Raw genomic sequence first — 14929 nt, forward strand, 5'->3', positions numbered from 1 at the left:
CTCAACAAGGCCCAAGCAGGGTTCCGCAACAGTGATCTGTTTACTTCACAAGCCATCTCGGAGTGCAGTGGTTTCAAAATGAAGGGCCACCCACCAGTTATGCGAGCAGTACGTTGCCACCCCACACCTAGTGTGTCCGGTCTTCAGATTTAGGACCAGATTTAAGAGGGGCTAGTGCCACTTTAGTGTCATCTTAGCATCATTTTTTGTGACGCTAAGGCAGCACTGAGGTGGCCTTTTCCCCTGCGCTAAATTTTCAAAGTGGTGTAATGCATGCATTGTGTCACTTTGTAACCCTTTGCGCTACAGTATGCGTGCGCCATGCATAATGGATGCAAAAGGGACGTTTCCTCGTTAGGGGGGGCGAAAAGATCTAAGAGATATCTTGTTTGGCACTTTTAATGCCTGCTCAAAGCAGGCGTTAAAAGGGGGCACGCCATTGTTTACAATGGGCCCCCATGTACTGGTCAGGTTTAGCGCCAACATTTTGGAGCTATCCCTGAACAGTACAGTAATAGCGTCAACAATTTTGACGCTACTGTTCCCTACCCTGCGCCACCGTGCACTGTATCTTAGATATGGCACAAACATAGTGGCGGTAGGGGGGTGCTGAGGGGAGTAAGGAAAGAGACAATGTCTCTCCTAAATTTCCTCCTTGTGTGCCCTGGGGTCCTGGAATGCAGAATTTGATATTTATGGGTACCAAGCTCTGGCTCCAGGAGGCCAAATGTCACAACCTCTCCCCCATCTATCTCACCAGGCTCCAAATGGCAGGGATCTGTCATTCTGGATGCCTGGATGTTATAGCGGTCATCTGGGGAATGTGCAGATTTGCTCTTTTGCTGGGACCTAAGGAATGAAGCCTCATTTGCAAGGAATCAGAACCAGTCCCAACCCCTAGAAATGTCCACTTCCTAGAAGTTGCACTTCCTACGCATGTATGACAAAACTACTGTTACCAAAGACTCAGGTTTGTCATCCTGACTCCAATGATACCAAACAGTATAAGGCTGCTACCCTGCAATCCACTATTGCAACCGGACTTTATAAGCTTTGGCACTCCATATCACTATATGGGTAGAGCAGTTCTTATAGGTAGTGTGAGCATGCGCGGGTGTTCTGCACATCCTAGGCACTTATACACTGGTGCAAACACCATCCTGCCAAGGCAGCTGATACTTCGGCTACAGCCACCACCACTGTGCTTGTGCGCCTCGGTTGGCCTCAGCCCTCAGGCTCCGTTCCTACTATGAAAAACTAGTGCATGAATGCATGCACCATGGTCACTCCGTCCACTTGTGTTTTCATATAGGAACCACCCCACCCGGTCGTAGACATGGGTGCCCGGATCAGAGAGGCCAACCCCCATCCATTCCTGGCCCGGCCTGGATACTCAAACCTGCACAAGAGCAGCAGTGTCAGTTTCCACACGGTATGGATGGCATGGGCACTTTCAGTCTGCATTGGCAGAAGGGAAGTGCTCTGAGCCCCTATGATTGGACATGGGCAGTGGTGCCAGTTTCCAAACTGCATGGATAGAATGGGCACTTTCACTCTGCATTGGCAGAGGGGAAGCACTCCAAGCCCCTAGGCTCTTGAGTTCTATGGTGCCCAAATGTGTTCAGGCACCTTCTGGGTTACTGCACCAGTACACCACACAGGGAGTATCCAGTGTGTTGGTATGGTCGAACAGGCCGGTTGTGCTAGATCCATATTGTACCCGGCCCTCCAGGCCTAAGGCACACTCCAGGTCCAATCATGACTAGTCCCGCCCACACTGGCCAGCACGGTCTCCCCACTCGGGGAGCACCTGTGCTTGCATCGCCACCCTGCTCAAACAGGGGGGCAGTGCCTGTGACCCATTCCTTTGTATCAGGGAACCAGCTACACCTTTGGGATCTGGCCAGCTCCCCTTTAATAGAGGACTTCCCCCAACGCCCGTAGAGGTCTTCCCCTACTAGGGCGCATCCATGGGGATGTGCTTGCTCGGCTCGATGCCGAACACTGACCCCTCTTCTGGGGCCCTCCAGGGATGGTGTAGAGCCCACTCAGGTCTAGGCCCCTTCAGGAGGTCCCTATCCTTAGCGCAGGCACCCGCAGGCCAACTAATCATGCCTCGGACATGGCCAACGGGGTTGACAATGAGGGCACCATATGCACCAGAATTACCCTTGGCAATCAGGGCCGTGTCCCCCCACAACCACAGGCCACCTCTCCCCGTATCTTGTACCCCTATCATATGGGGCTAGCTGGGGTGTGATCCTCCAGTCACGTTTGTCCCCCACCACCCTACCTTAGGTAGGATGGGGCTCACTTCCCCTCTGCCAGACAGGAAGAAAGTGTCCAGAGTCCTAAAGTCCAGCACAGGGAGACAGCATGGGCTGGGAGGAAAAAGCAAAAAGATTTACGTTTTATTCCCTCCAGAGAGCCATGTCCAACAGCAACTCATTCTCACACAATGCTATGCAACACAGCGCTATGTGAGTCTTAGCAAATCTTACCCTGGGGATGTTGGTGAATAACCTTCTATGGAAGCTCCTATGCAAGGCAAATGACCTCTTGTGGTGAGCATTAATGGGTTCTTATCCAAGTTTTATGAGTTGTTAAAGCGAGGTGTGGACAATCTCTCGTGCAAACGAAGGCCTCTACTCTCCTTCAAAATCAACCCAAACTTGGCACAGATTTCTGAAGGTGGAGACGGAAATTCCTCCGGAGTCATGCACATGATTACTGTGCTATGTCACCTGTTGTAAAGCCCTAAAGTAGAAAGGATCTCACTGATAATTTATAGCCAGGGTGGGTCCTGAGGCTCCAGAGACACATAAATAGCTGAGGCAGAGGATGGAGGGGCATCCACAGCTGGCAGAGGGCGACAAATCACTAACAGCCAGCACACCTGCAACTCCTGCAGCTTCAGAGCAGAGGAACACAGCTCCCAGAAGCAGCGGTTTCTAAGCTCATCATGACTGCAGAGGCTGTGCAGGTGAAGGCATTTTACGATGCCCATGGCTTCCTCTCCGGACTACCCGTGCTGGGCACCGAGGAGCTGGAGGCTACCAGGATGGCCTTTGAGAAGCTGGAGGAGGAATACGGTGAGTGCCAAGGGCAGGGCCCAGTTCATAAATGGTTTTGCACACCTTTGTGCACAAATCAGTCACTTACAAGTGAAACACTCAGACGGTAAATCACGCAGTGTCCTCTTGGAAATGCAAAAGATGCATCCGTGTTGCTGTATTCGGACAGCAGGTGTAATGTGCATTCCAGCAGGGGACGGTGCTGCAGACTGCAATGAATACTCGAAATGTGCAAGTTTGTATGTAGTTATGATAAATGTGTGTATAAATTACCACATCTGTACAGCAGAATTATCAGTAAGTATAACATCTGCCAGGTGCCACCACCGTTTAGGTTAGGCTAAGGAGAGCATTTACTGTGCATGCCAGCATCACACATGTACAGCAAAAAGGCACATAGGGCCTGATTACAACTTTGGAGGAGGTGTTAATCCGTCCCAAAAGTGACGGTAAAATGACGGATATACCACCAGCCATATTACGAGTCCATTATATCCTATGGAACTCGTAATACGGCTGGTGGTATATCCGTCACATTTGGGACGGATTAACACATCCTCCAAAGTTGTAATCAGGCCCATAATGTTCATCACACTGCACTTGGGACTAGATCACCAAAGTGAACTACATCTAAGAAACCCTAACCTAGTACACTGTGATGAACCCCCTGAAGCACTAAAAACTAGAGCAACACACCGAACCGCTTCCTAGGAACACTAACCCAACACACTTCACTGCATCCCTGAGGCACTAAAGACTAGACCACCACAGTGAACTGTACCTTAAGAACACTAACTCAACACTTTCTGCCACATCCTTGAAGCACTTAAGACTAGATCACCACACTGAACATTGAACTGCATCTTAGGAACACTGACCCACCACAGACTAGACCACCATACTACGTTGCATCCCTGAAGCACTTAAGACAAGACCACCACACTACGCTACATCATTGAAGCACTTAGGACTAGACCACCACACTACGCTGCATCCCTGAAGCACTTATGACTAGAACACCACACTACGCTGCATCCCTGAAGTACTTATGACTAGACCACCACACTATGCAGCATCTCTGAAGCACTTATGACTAGGTCACCACACCACTCTGCATCTCTGAGGGACTTATGACTAGACCACCACACCAAGCTGCATCTTAGGGACACTCACCCAACACTCTACACTGCATCCCTGAAGTACTTAGGACTGCACCACCTCACTAAACTACATCTTTGGTACCCTAGCCCCACAGGTTGCATGGCAACCATTATGCTGAAAGAGTTGACCAGTACAGTCAGCTACATCCTAGAAACACTGACTCGTCACCTGCTATGCACACTAGCCTCATGAACACTACATCCGAGGGGCACCAAGCAAGAAATTATTGGTGAATGTAATGATTGCAAATACAAAAGATATGTTATGACTGAAAAGAAGGGAAGAGTAAATGTGAAAACATGTTAACTGCAACTGAGAGTAAGCATGAGGGCCACATTAGTGAACAACGCCTGATAAATATTGTGCAAGGTACCATCATTTGGGAGGTCTGGAGCGCCTTAATGTATACATTAGATTAGAAGACATTTCTACCTCCAGCAAACACCATTGCAGGACTCAATACTCTAAAAACACATTTTCATAAACATATTTTGACCGTTTCACTATTTTTACTTTGTATTCTTCCGGCTTCAAATGTTTATTAGCATGTTCACAAAATACAACATGCACTCTAGCAAAAGGGCCTTCCTCCATCCTATTTACAAATCCAAGCTTCCTCGATTTTACGCACAATCCAGACCTTTTGTCTTTGTCAGTGTGTGCATCAGTGTGCGTGTGTCTTTATTGTGATGGCAATGCTGTACACTGTGAGAGCAGAGGTGCCTTAACTAGAACACCAGGCCCTGCCAGCAACTACGCACCTTTGAGGACAGTGGGGGGGGGGGGGTCGCAAGCGTAAGTCACCGGAGACATCCCTAATTCTCAGGGGCGTAGCTTCGGGAGGAGTGGGGGTGTGGGCTTCAGATTTTCTGACAATCAGGGTGATACATAATGTTAAATACATTATATGACAAGCAAGGTGCATGAGAGAGGCTGACGGGCAATGGGCAGAAGAGAAATTTGGATGGGTAGACATAATAAGGGATAAATCACAACATTTTGTAAAATAACCAATATTTTGAGGACTTTCAAAACAGAGATGGAGAGACTGTGTGTGTGAGTTTTTGTCTATGTGTATGCAAAAATTCCTGGTGAAATCCAACCGGCACCTCACCATACCCCACTGAAAGCACCTGTACCCAACTATTTATCAGAAAAGACATTTATTTGAGGGGGTGCAACATCCCAGACCCCCCCGAAGCTACATCCCTGCTAATTCTTACATAATTGTAATTATATGTACATATGCAAAGCATACCATACAGAACTGTATTAATCCTCCCACTCCCCCCCCCCCCGACCCCACTGTTCAGTGTTTACAACCTCAGGCTTGAAATGATGCTGCAGCACAGCGGTCGAAGTGCATTAAAAAAAGTATGGGAACTGCGATGCTGCATGCAGTAGGGGTGTCAGTGAGCGTGGGGGCGGGGTCAAAGGTGTGGCTAAAAAAATAAAATATTCTGTAAGTTTTTTTTCTTCTTTCACCGTCAGGTAGCTACATATACATGAACATGCAGCTTAAATGAAAAATACATTGAAAAAGTTGTTACTTATTGGGAAATGCACTATACTACATTATGAACCCTGTATTAGTTAATGCCCTGAAGGGGTTTAACCACAGGGCCATAGAATTAAGTCTTGGTTAGTGCAGTGAAGTAACGCGTATTTTTAGTGCTACAAGGTCACACCCGTGACAGAAAGCACTGTGAACATGTAAGTCATTATTTTGAATTTGCATTACACACAGAATAAGATAGACTGCTACCAAATGCGCTAAATGTTTAAGATAAAATGGTGTTTCCAAAATATAGATTTTAGTGATACCAAGAGTGTACGTAGTGTATTTTTTACAATACTGTCCCTTCAACGCTTCCAGGTATAGTAAGCGTGATATAAATACAATTACAATTCAAAGCACGCACTTCACAAGCCAGTTGTTAGCTCTTTGCACAACCACTCCAGAATAATAATTCTTTGTCATCACAAAGCTTAGAGTGAGTAGGCCAAGTAAAGCCAGTACCAGCCCCAAAGCATCCTTTACATTTGCCCATTAACTCGCAGCGCACATTTGCATTTCTTTCAGGCAGGCAGCGCCCTGGCAGGAAAGGTCTCTTTCTCACTGAAGGACACTTCAGCTGAGGCATTTAAACTGTGGAATTAACCGTCCAGGATGGTTGTCTTTTTAAAAAAATAGGGGACCGATGTTTCATAAATCATAAAAGAATGGGCGTGGCCTGCCCCTCCGATCCCGCCCACTTGGGCCACAGCTGGCAGTAGTAATGTCTGTCAACTGCTTCCTGGAGGAGGGTCTGAGCTGTGCCCAGGGCACTGGAATGATGCATCACAGGAGGACCACTTTATGGAAGATGACCAGATACCGTTTGCAAAGGGCCTGCCACTGCTCAGCATTATATGTGTCAGTGTTTTAGTAACTTTTGATCAATTTCAGGTAGTAACATTTTATTCTGCTGAAATCTTCAAATTATGCAACAGGCAATTGATTAGGTGCCAAATGCAACAAACTCATAATTTCGCTGACTGCATCACAAAATTGCTGTGCCCCTCAAATACCTTTAACAGGCATTGCGAATTTAGTGGCTAGAGCATTTCTGCAATCAGCACAGATATATTTGATCACACGCTAGCTCAAAAGCAAACTTTTTGTGAATTGAAAACCTAACGCCTCACTCAAAAAGCTTGAATGTGAAAAATGCAAAATCATTTTGTCATAAAAACAGATCGGTTTCCTTCAATTATGAGGTGGTTCTTCAAACACCCAATTTATATTCTATTACATTAATCAGTTCCTAAAAAAAAAAAAAACTGTTTATCAGAGAAAACAACTGATTTTCCAAAAAACAAACAATTCCGCCAAACTTTTTTTTTCAGAAATAGTAATTCTCAATTGCAAATGTATAAGATATGCCCCCATAATAAATGTTTTGAAACGGCATGATTTTTTTAAAATCTCAAATCAAGATGTATGTAAATAAGAAAACATATAATTTGCCCACTCTTATCCTGGATGACAACTCAACCAGACGCGGCAACGCGCTCCTGGTGACCCTGTGAGTTGGGCACACACCTGAACCTCCATTTAGCACAAGAAACTGAGCTGTTTCTTCCTCGCATCACCCAGGTACGGAGCACACCCAGTACAGCCTGCACAATACCCACCAAGCCTACCCTTGGGCGATGGACCTGGCCGCCCACCCGGACATTCTGAAGGTCATCACTGCTGTGCTGGGTCCAGACATTATCCTGCTAAACTCCCGGTTCATCTGTAAATACCCCTCCTCCGACGTTCCACGCAGGGATGACGTGGTGCCCTACGTGGCCTGGCTCCAGGACATCAAGTAAGCAAACGCGCAGGTGCACCAGATCCTCACAACTTGGGTCCAAATGGAGGTTTAAACTCGAGGTCTGAAAAATGTCAACAGTGCAGGCGTCATTGGTCCCTGTCATTTTGTAATTTCAAGAGACTTGGAATTGTTGAATTTGATTTAGTCTTTAAGATAAGTGCCAATTGCTCCTAAACATGCTTCACTTGTTAAGTTGAAGGAAAATTTCCCAAAAAGTCTACTTACAATTTCTTTCTCTCATAAAACCAATGTTTGGCTGACATTATGCCTCACAGTTAATATATCACTATTTGTGAGTGCCAGAAATCTTCAATCATTATTACAAGCACTATGCGAGGGCCATTAATAGATAAGCTGCTTTGACAATATCATCCCTGACCGAGGATGTATTGGCGTTCAGTTAATGTATTACAGCTAGTCATTCTGTTACCTCTGACAGGTATTGGGGCTTCGAGGGAGGGCCAGTGGCCTCAGTCTGGCTCGCCCTGGATGACGTAGACACAGAAAATGGTGTCCTTCAGGTTATTCCAGGTATGGATTTAATGTGTGTGCAAAGCATCATTCTGAGACCAGGGACAAATTAAGAATGAAGGATCCCTGTGCATTTAGCAAAGAGCTATTGTGTCCTAAAGAGTAACTCCTGTCCTAAAGAGTAACTCGGCAAAGGTTATAAAGTAGGGGAATTGTCTGTATAGTTACTAGGTTCCCTCAGTGCGGAGAGAGGGTTAAGGTTGGACACCTGAAGAATAGTTGCATCAGTTGGATGTTCATTAGGGTCTGAGACAGAAGAAATAGAGTCAGATTCACTTCTGCAATGGTTCTATCAGCTGTATTGCCACCTGGACTCAAATAACTTACTAGAGTTAGGGATATGGGAATTTAACACAAAAAGGGGCAGAAAAGTCCTGTCATGCCAGGAGACCTTCCTCGAAGACAGCCTTCCACCCAGCCCTCATCATAGACAAAGCTTTCTCTAGTTCCAGCGGCGCCCAAAAACTCCACTTCCTTCAAAGTTTTTGTTGGCCTTGCCCCTTTCTTCTACTTGAGTGTCTACACCATTCTCAACCAAACATCTCCTCCTGAGCATCAACGTTCTGAAAGGCTCTCAATTCTATGTGGCTACTGTATAAATCCTATCTAACACTACAAAACTGCTTTCTTCTAATTATTATGAGGTAGAGACACAGCAGATGTACCCAGAAGCATGAGGGTGATGGGTGAGATGGTGGGAAGAGGCAAGTGGAACAGGCATGTGATGGGTCCTAGGTGGAGGCTTGTGGAAGAGGCAGAACCCAGTTGTTCAAGGTCTGCTCTTTCATGTTAAGCATCTGTGGCCGGGGTACAGAGGTTGTCTGGACAGGGGGCACGATCAGGAAACAATGACCATGTTGACGCTCAATCTGTGTCCTGTGCAGGAAGCCACACGCGGGGCGTCCTGGAACACCAAACGGCCATCGCCCCCGGGAACATGCTAACTGCAAATCAAGAGATTCCCCGGCATCTGGTGGATCCAGAGAGCGCGGTGGAGTGTCCTCTCAAAGCCGGACAGATGTCGGTAAGTGCAGCTTACTCTTTTGTTCTCCTGCACATTCTATTTTAACTGATTGATGGACTGACTTACTATAGGTATTTGCGAAGCACACTGTACCGTAACAGAGCCTCTAAGGAGTGGTGATCTAGAACAGTTGCCTAAAACAAATGAGCCTTGAGCTGGTGACTGAGGGAAGTAGATGCAGGGACTGTCTGAAATTGTCAAGGAAGGCCAATCAAGGCCGGGGCATCCTAAGTGCAGAAATATTTTTCTCTTAGATAAGGTGAAATAGCAGTTTTAAAAGTGAACAACTCAGAAAACACGGCAACTTTAGATGAAAGATGTATCAGTCAGGCACGATTTAAAAAGAGTTCGCTCTTGGACTGAGAACCTGTAAATAAGTCGTGAGCTTCCTAAAAGGACCTTTCTTCTTTAAATTATGCATCAGGTGAACGTCGCATGTTGCATCAGCTGTAGTCTATGTATAGTCGACTTAGGAAGTTCAGCATATGCCTTGTATCAAATTTACCAGCCAATTTATTCTTCTTATAATATACACTACATACTCCATAAAACTCAAACAGCCATCTAACACACTCTTTGCATGATTGCTTGCTTCCCCAGAACAAAAATAATATTCAAGGAATAATAAAACAAGTGATATGTAAATTTCATGTTTTTAGATTTGTGTTAAATCCCTTTATTGACAATTCTACTGCAGGGACAAACAGGTATGTGGCATTTCCTGCAGTGCCAAGACAAAATCTGTAAATTCGAGATCAAGAGTACATACATATATTGGACACATAGAAATTTATAAAATTAAAGAAACAGAAAAAAACTCGACCTTTCTGAGTGTGTCATGCTCTGTTGCTCTGTTTGCATGCACTTTGGATGATCATTGGTTGAAACAATAAACTAATTCCATGAACACAAAAAAACATTTTTGTCCACAGGATCCCTCGAGAGAGAGCAGCACTTCAATTTTGCCAGTATCTTCACTCTTACTGTGCCGTGTTCCCAAGGAGATGTAAATAGATGAAATATATAGCTGTGATCTGAGCCATGCTGTGCTAATGATCTCTCATTATAAAAACAATAATTATGAAGAACTACATACTGACAGCAAGCAGGGACCTTAACCCCTGTGGTCTTCCCATTTCACTTCCTGCTGCAATGTGGCAGACCCTTCTTTGCCTCAGCTCCATCTTCTTATAAACCTCCAGCTTGCCTGTCCTCTCCTATGTATTTAATGCCATCCTCTTGTCCTTACAGATCCACGATGGGCTGACGGTCCATGCGAGCGAGCCCAACATGTCCCACAGGAGAAGATGCGGATTTGTGATCCGCTATATCCCCACTTCAGCCTATCCCGTGGAGGTGAGTAGAGTGGAAGGTTATGAGAATTGGACATACCATCAATTCAGGTGCAAGTCCAGCCAACCAGAAACCAATCATAGAATAGTCTCATTGGGCACTTTCAGAATTCAGACCTTTTAAAATTTTTAAAAAATGGGCTGAAAGTGAGCATCTGTTGCCATGGCAACTTTTAGGACGCATTTAGGACATACCAGTTTGAAATCCTAATAGTTTCTGAAGCCTGTACTTGCAGCCCCAGAGACGGTCTTTAATTGTCTGTGTACTGTTAAATGCTTTATCGACAATTAAACAAACACAACTAGAAGGTAGTTTTGTATTCCGTATACTGAAAATGAAGAAAAATTTGCTTAAATTATTGGGTATACAAGTAGATGTCCGCAGATAAGCAGCAGAACAGTCTAACATGCCACACAGCTTCCTACAAAATGGAAACTGTACCATCTGCACAGTGCTGGCCCAGGCAGCGACCTCAAAAGGGAACAAAACTCATCTTGCAATGAGGACAATCATCATTTTGTAAGCAATGCCTAGCACTGCTGATTTGTGTCTGGTAGTTTCTGGATTTCTGTTAATCGGATATTTACCATCTTTTGGAGACTCATCAGTGTTGGATGTTTGTAGACTTTAGTAAGTTTTGGGGGGTAATCATTTATTGAGGTTATGCAGTTTTATTGTATACTATGTTTTCATTGGTAATCAGTTTTGGAGATTAACTAATGTGGAGATTAGCACATTGTGCAGGTTAGTTTTGGAAGTTGCACAGTTGAAAGCATTAGGACATTATATAAGTTAGTTTTCGATGCTAGTTAGCTCAGAAGAGTATTTCACTTTGAGAATTAAGTAGTTGGGAAAATTCAGATAAACCTGTTTTGGAATCAAGGTTCTTTGGAGATTAGGAATGTTTTGGAAGTTCATAGGTTTTAGGGTTCAATACATTTAGGACCATAAATAGTTTTCGAAAGTAGCAAATTTGGAGGTTAATTTGGGGGGTGATTAGTTTTGCAGAGGTTTGTTTGCTAGACAGTTTGTTAGAGGAAGAGGTTAGTTTTGAAGGATGTTCAAGGTTAGGCACTTTTTTATGTCTGCATGCCACAGAACCTAACATAGGTCCATATTTATACTTTGTTTGCACCACATTTGGATAATCTTTTGATGCAAAAGCGGCGCAAACGTACAAAATACAATTATATATTGTACGTTTGCGCCACTTTTGCATAAGAAAATGAGGCAAATGCAGCGCTAAAAAAGTATAAGTATAGGCCATAGAGCCTTATTTAAAGTTAGGCTGGGGGGTCGCAAGCCCCTGTGGTGGTTGGGGCCAAGTCAAAGTTCCAGCCAAGATACACAATGCCAACCATCCTCCCATGGTTTCATGCCAGACTGGTCAGCATTTCTTTCAGACAAACCCCGAGAGTGAGGTTTGTTTTCGAAAATAGTAGAGTCTCAATGCCCCTGACAGGTTGGAGTTTCCTCCCAGCATGTCAGAGAAATGTATTTTTTCCTTACCGGAGGCCAGTTTATCTTGCAGAATGATTCTGGGCTGGGAGCTCATTAGGAGGCCCATCCTAAATAGGGTGAGTTTGTGGTGATGTTCAGTTAACAGCCCTGCACCAAGTGGACTCCTGGGAAGGTGTTTGTGATGGTGGAGCTTAGTGGAGTTTAGTGGACTCCTGGGAAGGTGTTTTGATGGTGGAGCTTAGTGGACTCCTGGGAAGGTGTTTGTGATGGTGGAGCTTAGTGGAGTTTAGTGGAGTCCTGGGAAGATGTTTGTGATGGTGGAGCTTAGTGGAGTTTAGTGGACTCCTGGGAACGTGCTTTTGATGATGGAGCTTAGTGGACTCCTGGGAAGGTGTTTTGATGGTGGAGCTTAGTGGACTCCTGGGAAGGTGTTTGTGATGGTGGAGCTTAGTGGAGTTTAGTGGACTCCTGAGAAGGTGCTTTTGATGATGGAGCTTAGTGGAGTTTAGTGGACTCCTGGGAAGGTGTTTGAGATGGTGGAGCTTAGTGGAGTTTAGTGGACTCCTGGGAAGGTGCTTTTGATGGTGGAGCTTAGTGGAGTTTAGTGGACTCCTGGGAAGGTGTTTGTGATGGTGGAGCTTAGTGGAGTTTACTGGACTCCTGGGAAGGTGTTTCTGATGGTGGAGCTTAGTGGAGCTTAGTGGACTCCTGGGAAGGTGTTTCTGATGGTGGAGCTTAGTGGACTCCAGGGAAGGTGCTTTTGATGGTGGAGCTTAGTGGAGTTTAGTGGACTCCTGGGAAGGTGTTTGTGATGGTGGAGCTTAGTGGAGTTTAGTGGACTCCTGGGAAGGTGTTTGTGATGGTGGAGCTTTGTGGAGTTTAGTGGACTCCTGGGAAGGTGCTTTTGATGGTGGAGCTTAGTGGAGTTTAGTGGACTCCGGGGAAGGTGTTTGTGATGGTGGAGCTTAGTGGAGTTTAGTGGACTCCTGGAAAGGTGTTTGTGATGGTGGAGCTTAGTGGACTCCTGGGAAGGTGTTTGTGATGGTGGAGCTTAGTGGAGTTTAGTGGACTCCTGGGAAGGTGTTTGTGATGGTGGAGCTTAGTGGAGTTTAGTGGACTCCTGGGAAGGTGTTTGTGATGGTGGAGCTTAGTGGACTCCTGGGAAGGTGTTTGTGATGGTGGAGCTTAGTGGAGTTTAGTGGACTCCTGGGAAGGTATTTGTGATGGTGGAGCTTAGTGGAGTTTAGTGGACTCCTGGGAAGGTGCTTTTGATGGTGGAGCTTAGTGGAGTTTAGTGGACTCCTGGGAAGGTGCTTTTGATGATGGAGCTTGTGGCGCGTAGTGGACTCCGGGGAAGGTGTTTTATAGTGGAGCATAGAGGAGTTCGGAGAGGTTCTGTAATTGCAAATTTTGGGCCTGATTTAGATTTGAGTGAACAGGTTACTCCGTCACAATGAGGACAGCCCGTCCGCCGAAATGTAAACCCCGTTATATCCTATAGGATTTAGATTTTGACGGACGGGATATCCGTCACTGTTGTGATGGAGTAACCAGTCCGCCAAAATCTAAATCAGGCCTGTAGCCTCTGAATGTGTTGGGGAAACCTGGAAATGGGTGGACCGGGCATCTGCCAACCTTTAAAGGCACCTTCACATGAGCCATTGAGTCTTGGATTTAAATCGAAGAGTGGGCGGGACCTTGAGAGAACCATGAAGCAACGATCGGTGATCCTGTGGAGACGCCTTACGTGTCTGCCAATGGTGAACCCCCTCATCCTGATGTTGTTCTCTACTCTTTGGTTTCAGGACCCCGCGCGCCCTCGCTCCTTTCCTGCCACAGTCTTGGTCGCCGGGACAGATGGATACAAGCATTTTGAAGATCATGCACCTAGCTTCTTCTGCAAGACTTCCTGAACCACAGCAACACTTATGCAAGCAGAGCAGTGACCGAAAACACTGCCCTGCCTGCTGTACAAGGGGGATTGATTATTGGCATCGATATTCAAGAGTAATAAATGATGGTGCACTGTGGCTAATTTGCACCTTGGAGACGCTATAGTTTGAATTTCATACCTCAGGCTTTACATTTTGTAATGCAAATGCTAAATGAAGGATATAAAGTCCAGGAATGTCTGACTCTCACAACACTGTGGGGGGTACTGTTAATTTAAATAGCAATATGTTTCAGAACTTAAAAATGTTACCTATTCTCTATATTACAGTTTTATAAGACAACTGAGATATGGCCAATGGGTGCTCTGCACTGTACTTGTGTTGTGGGTTCTCTGTTGTTTGTCATTATTTAATTTATTTAAGATGTATAGTTTTGCCTCATTAAGGAGTATATTAAATATATACAATTACTATGTATTATGAGCCTTTTTTTGTGTTCTACGCCTTGAAATTCACTAAGCTTCACAAATTTATATGCATTCTGTTTGGGATGCAGCCCAGCTGCTGAGAAATACTGTGACATGTGTCTCCTGGCACAGATGCAAGACCCAGGTCCCTCACCCATATCCTACTGCTCCTCCTCGATGGAGAGTCAGAGAAACAATACTGTGCCCAGGGCCTCTGGGCTGGTGGAAGGTGATGTCTGAGACCCTTCTGGATGAACTAAATGCCCCATCCCTCCCATGGGCACAGGGGGTGCTGATGTGTGGTCAGTCAGTGGAGGGCAAACTACCACTTACACTATCAACTCTCTTCATGGCCATTCCATGTCCTTAGAGATCAGCCCTGTGGTCGACCTGCTGTTAAAGGGCTGAGAGACCAAGGAAAGAAGGAACGGTTAAATGGATCAGTAGAAGTCCTTCCATGTCAACACTTCAATTACACAATACTAAGGCTAAAAGAAATCCCAATACAAAAATGTTGTGGCAAAAACCTAAAGGACAAAATATTGACATTGAATAATTACTTTGAAAAGACCAAATAATATCTACTACAAGAATATAATGGTTA

At 45.3% G+C, this 14929-nt stretch overlaps 1 protein-coding gene across 1 annotated transcript; it reads left to right on the plus strand.

Moving 5' to 3' along the window:
- The first annotated feature begins 2962 nt into the window (after positions 1-2962).
- On the plus strand, positions 2963-13879 carry LOC138260853 (L-threonyl-[L-threonyl-carrier protein] 4-chlorinase-like). Its single transcript, XM_069209275.1, has 6 exons — positions 2963-3092; positions 7375-7591; positions 8037-8128; positions 9013-9152; positions 10404-10508; positions 13772-13879. The coding sequence occupies exons 1-6, from the start codon at positions 2963-2965 to the stop codon at positions 13877-13879; spliced, it is 792 nt and encodes a 263-aa protein (XP_069065376.1).
- The last annotated feature ends 1050 nt before the right edge of the window (positions 13880-14929 follow it).

The sequence above is a fragment of the Pleurodeles waltl genome, chromosome 10, assembly GCF_031143425.1.
Source record: "Pleurodeles waltl isolate 20211129_DDA chromosome 10, aPleWal1.hap1.20221129, whole genome shotgun sequence".
In the NCBI taxonomy this organism is placed as follows: Eukaryota; Metazoa; Chordata; class Amphibia; order Caudata; family Salamandridae; genus Pleurodeles; species Pleurodeles waltl.

Coding starts and splice junctions, on each gene's coding strand:
- LOC138260853 (XM_069209275.1), top strand. CDS start 2,963: ATGACTGCAGAGGCTGTGCAGGTGAAGGCATTTTACGATGCCCATGGC. Junction 7,592..8,036: donor GCCTGGCTCCAGGACATCAA/GTAAGCAAACGC, acceptor TACCTCTGACAG/GTATTGGGGCTTCGAGGGAG. Junction 9,153..10,403: donor TCAAAGCCGGACAGATGTCG/GTAAGTGCAGCT, acceptor TTGTCCTTACAG/ATCCACGATGGGCTGACGGT.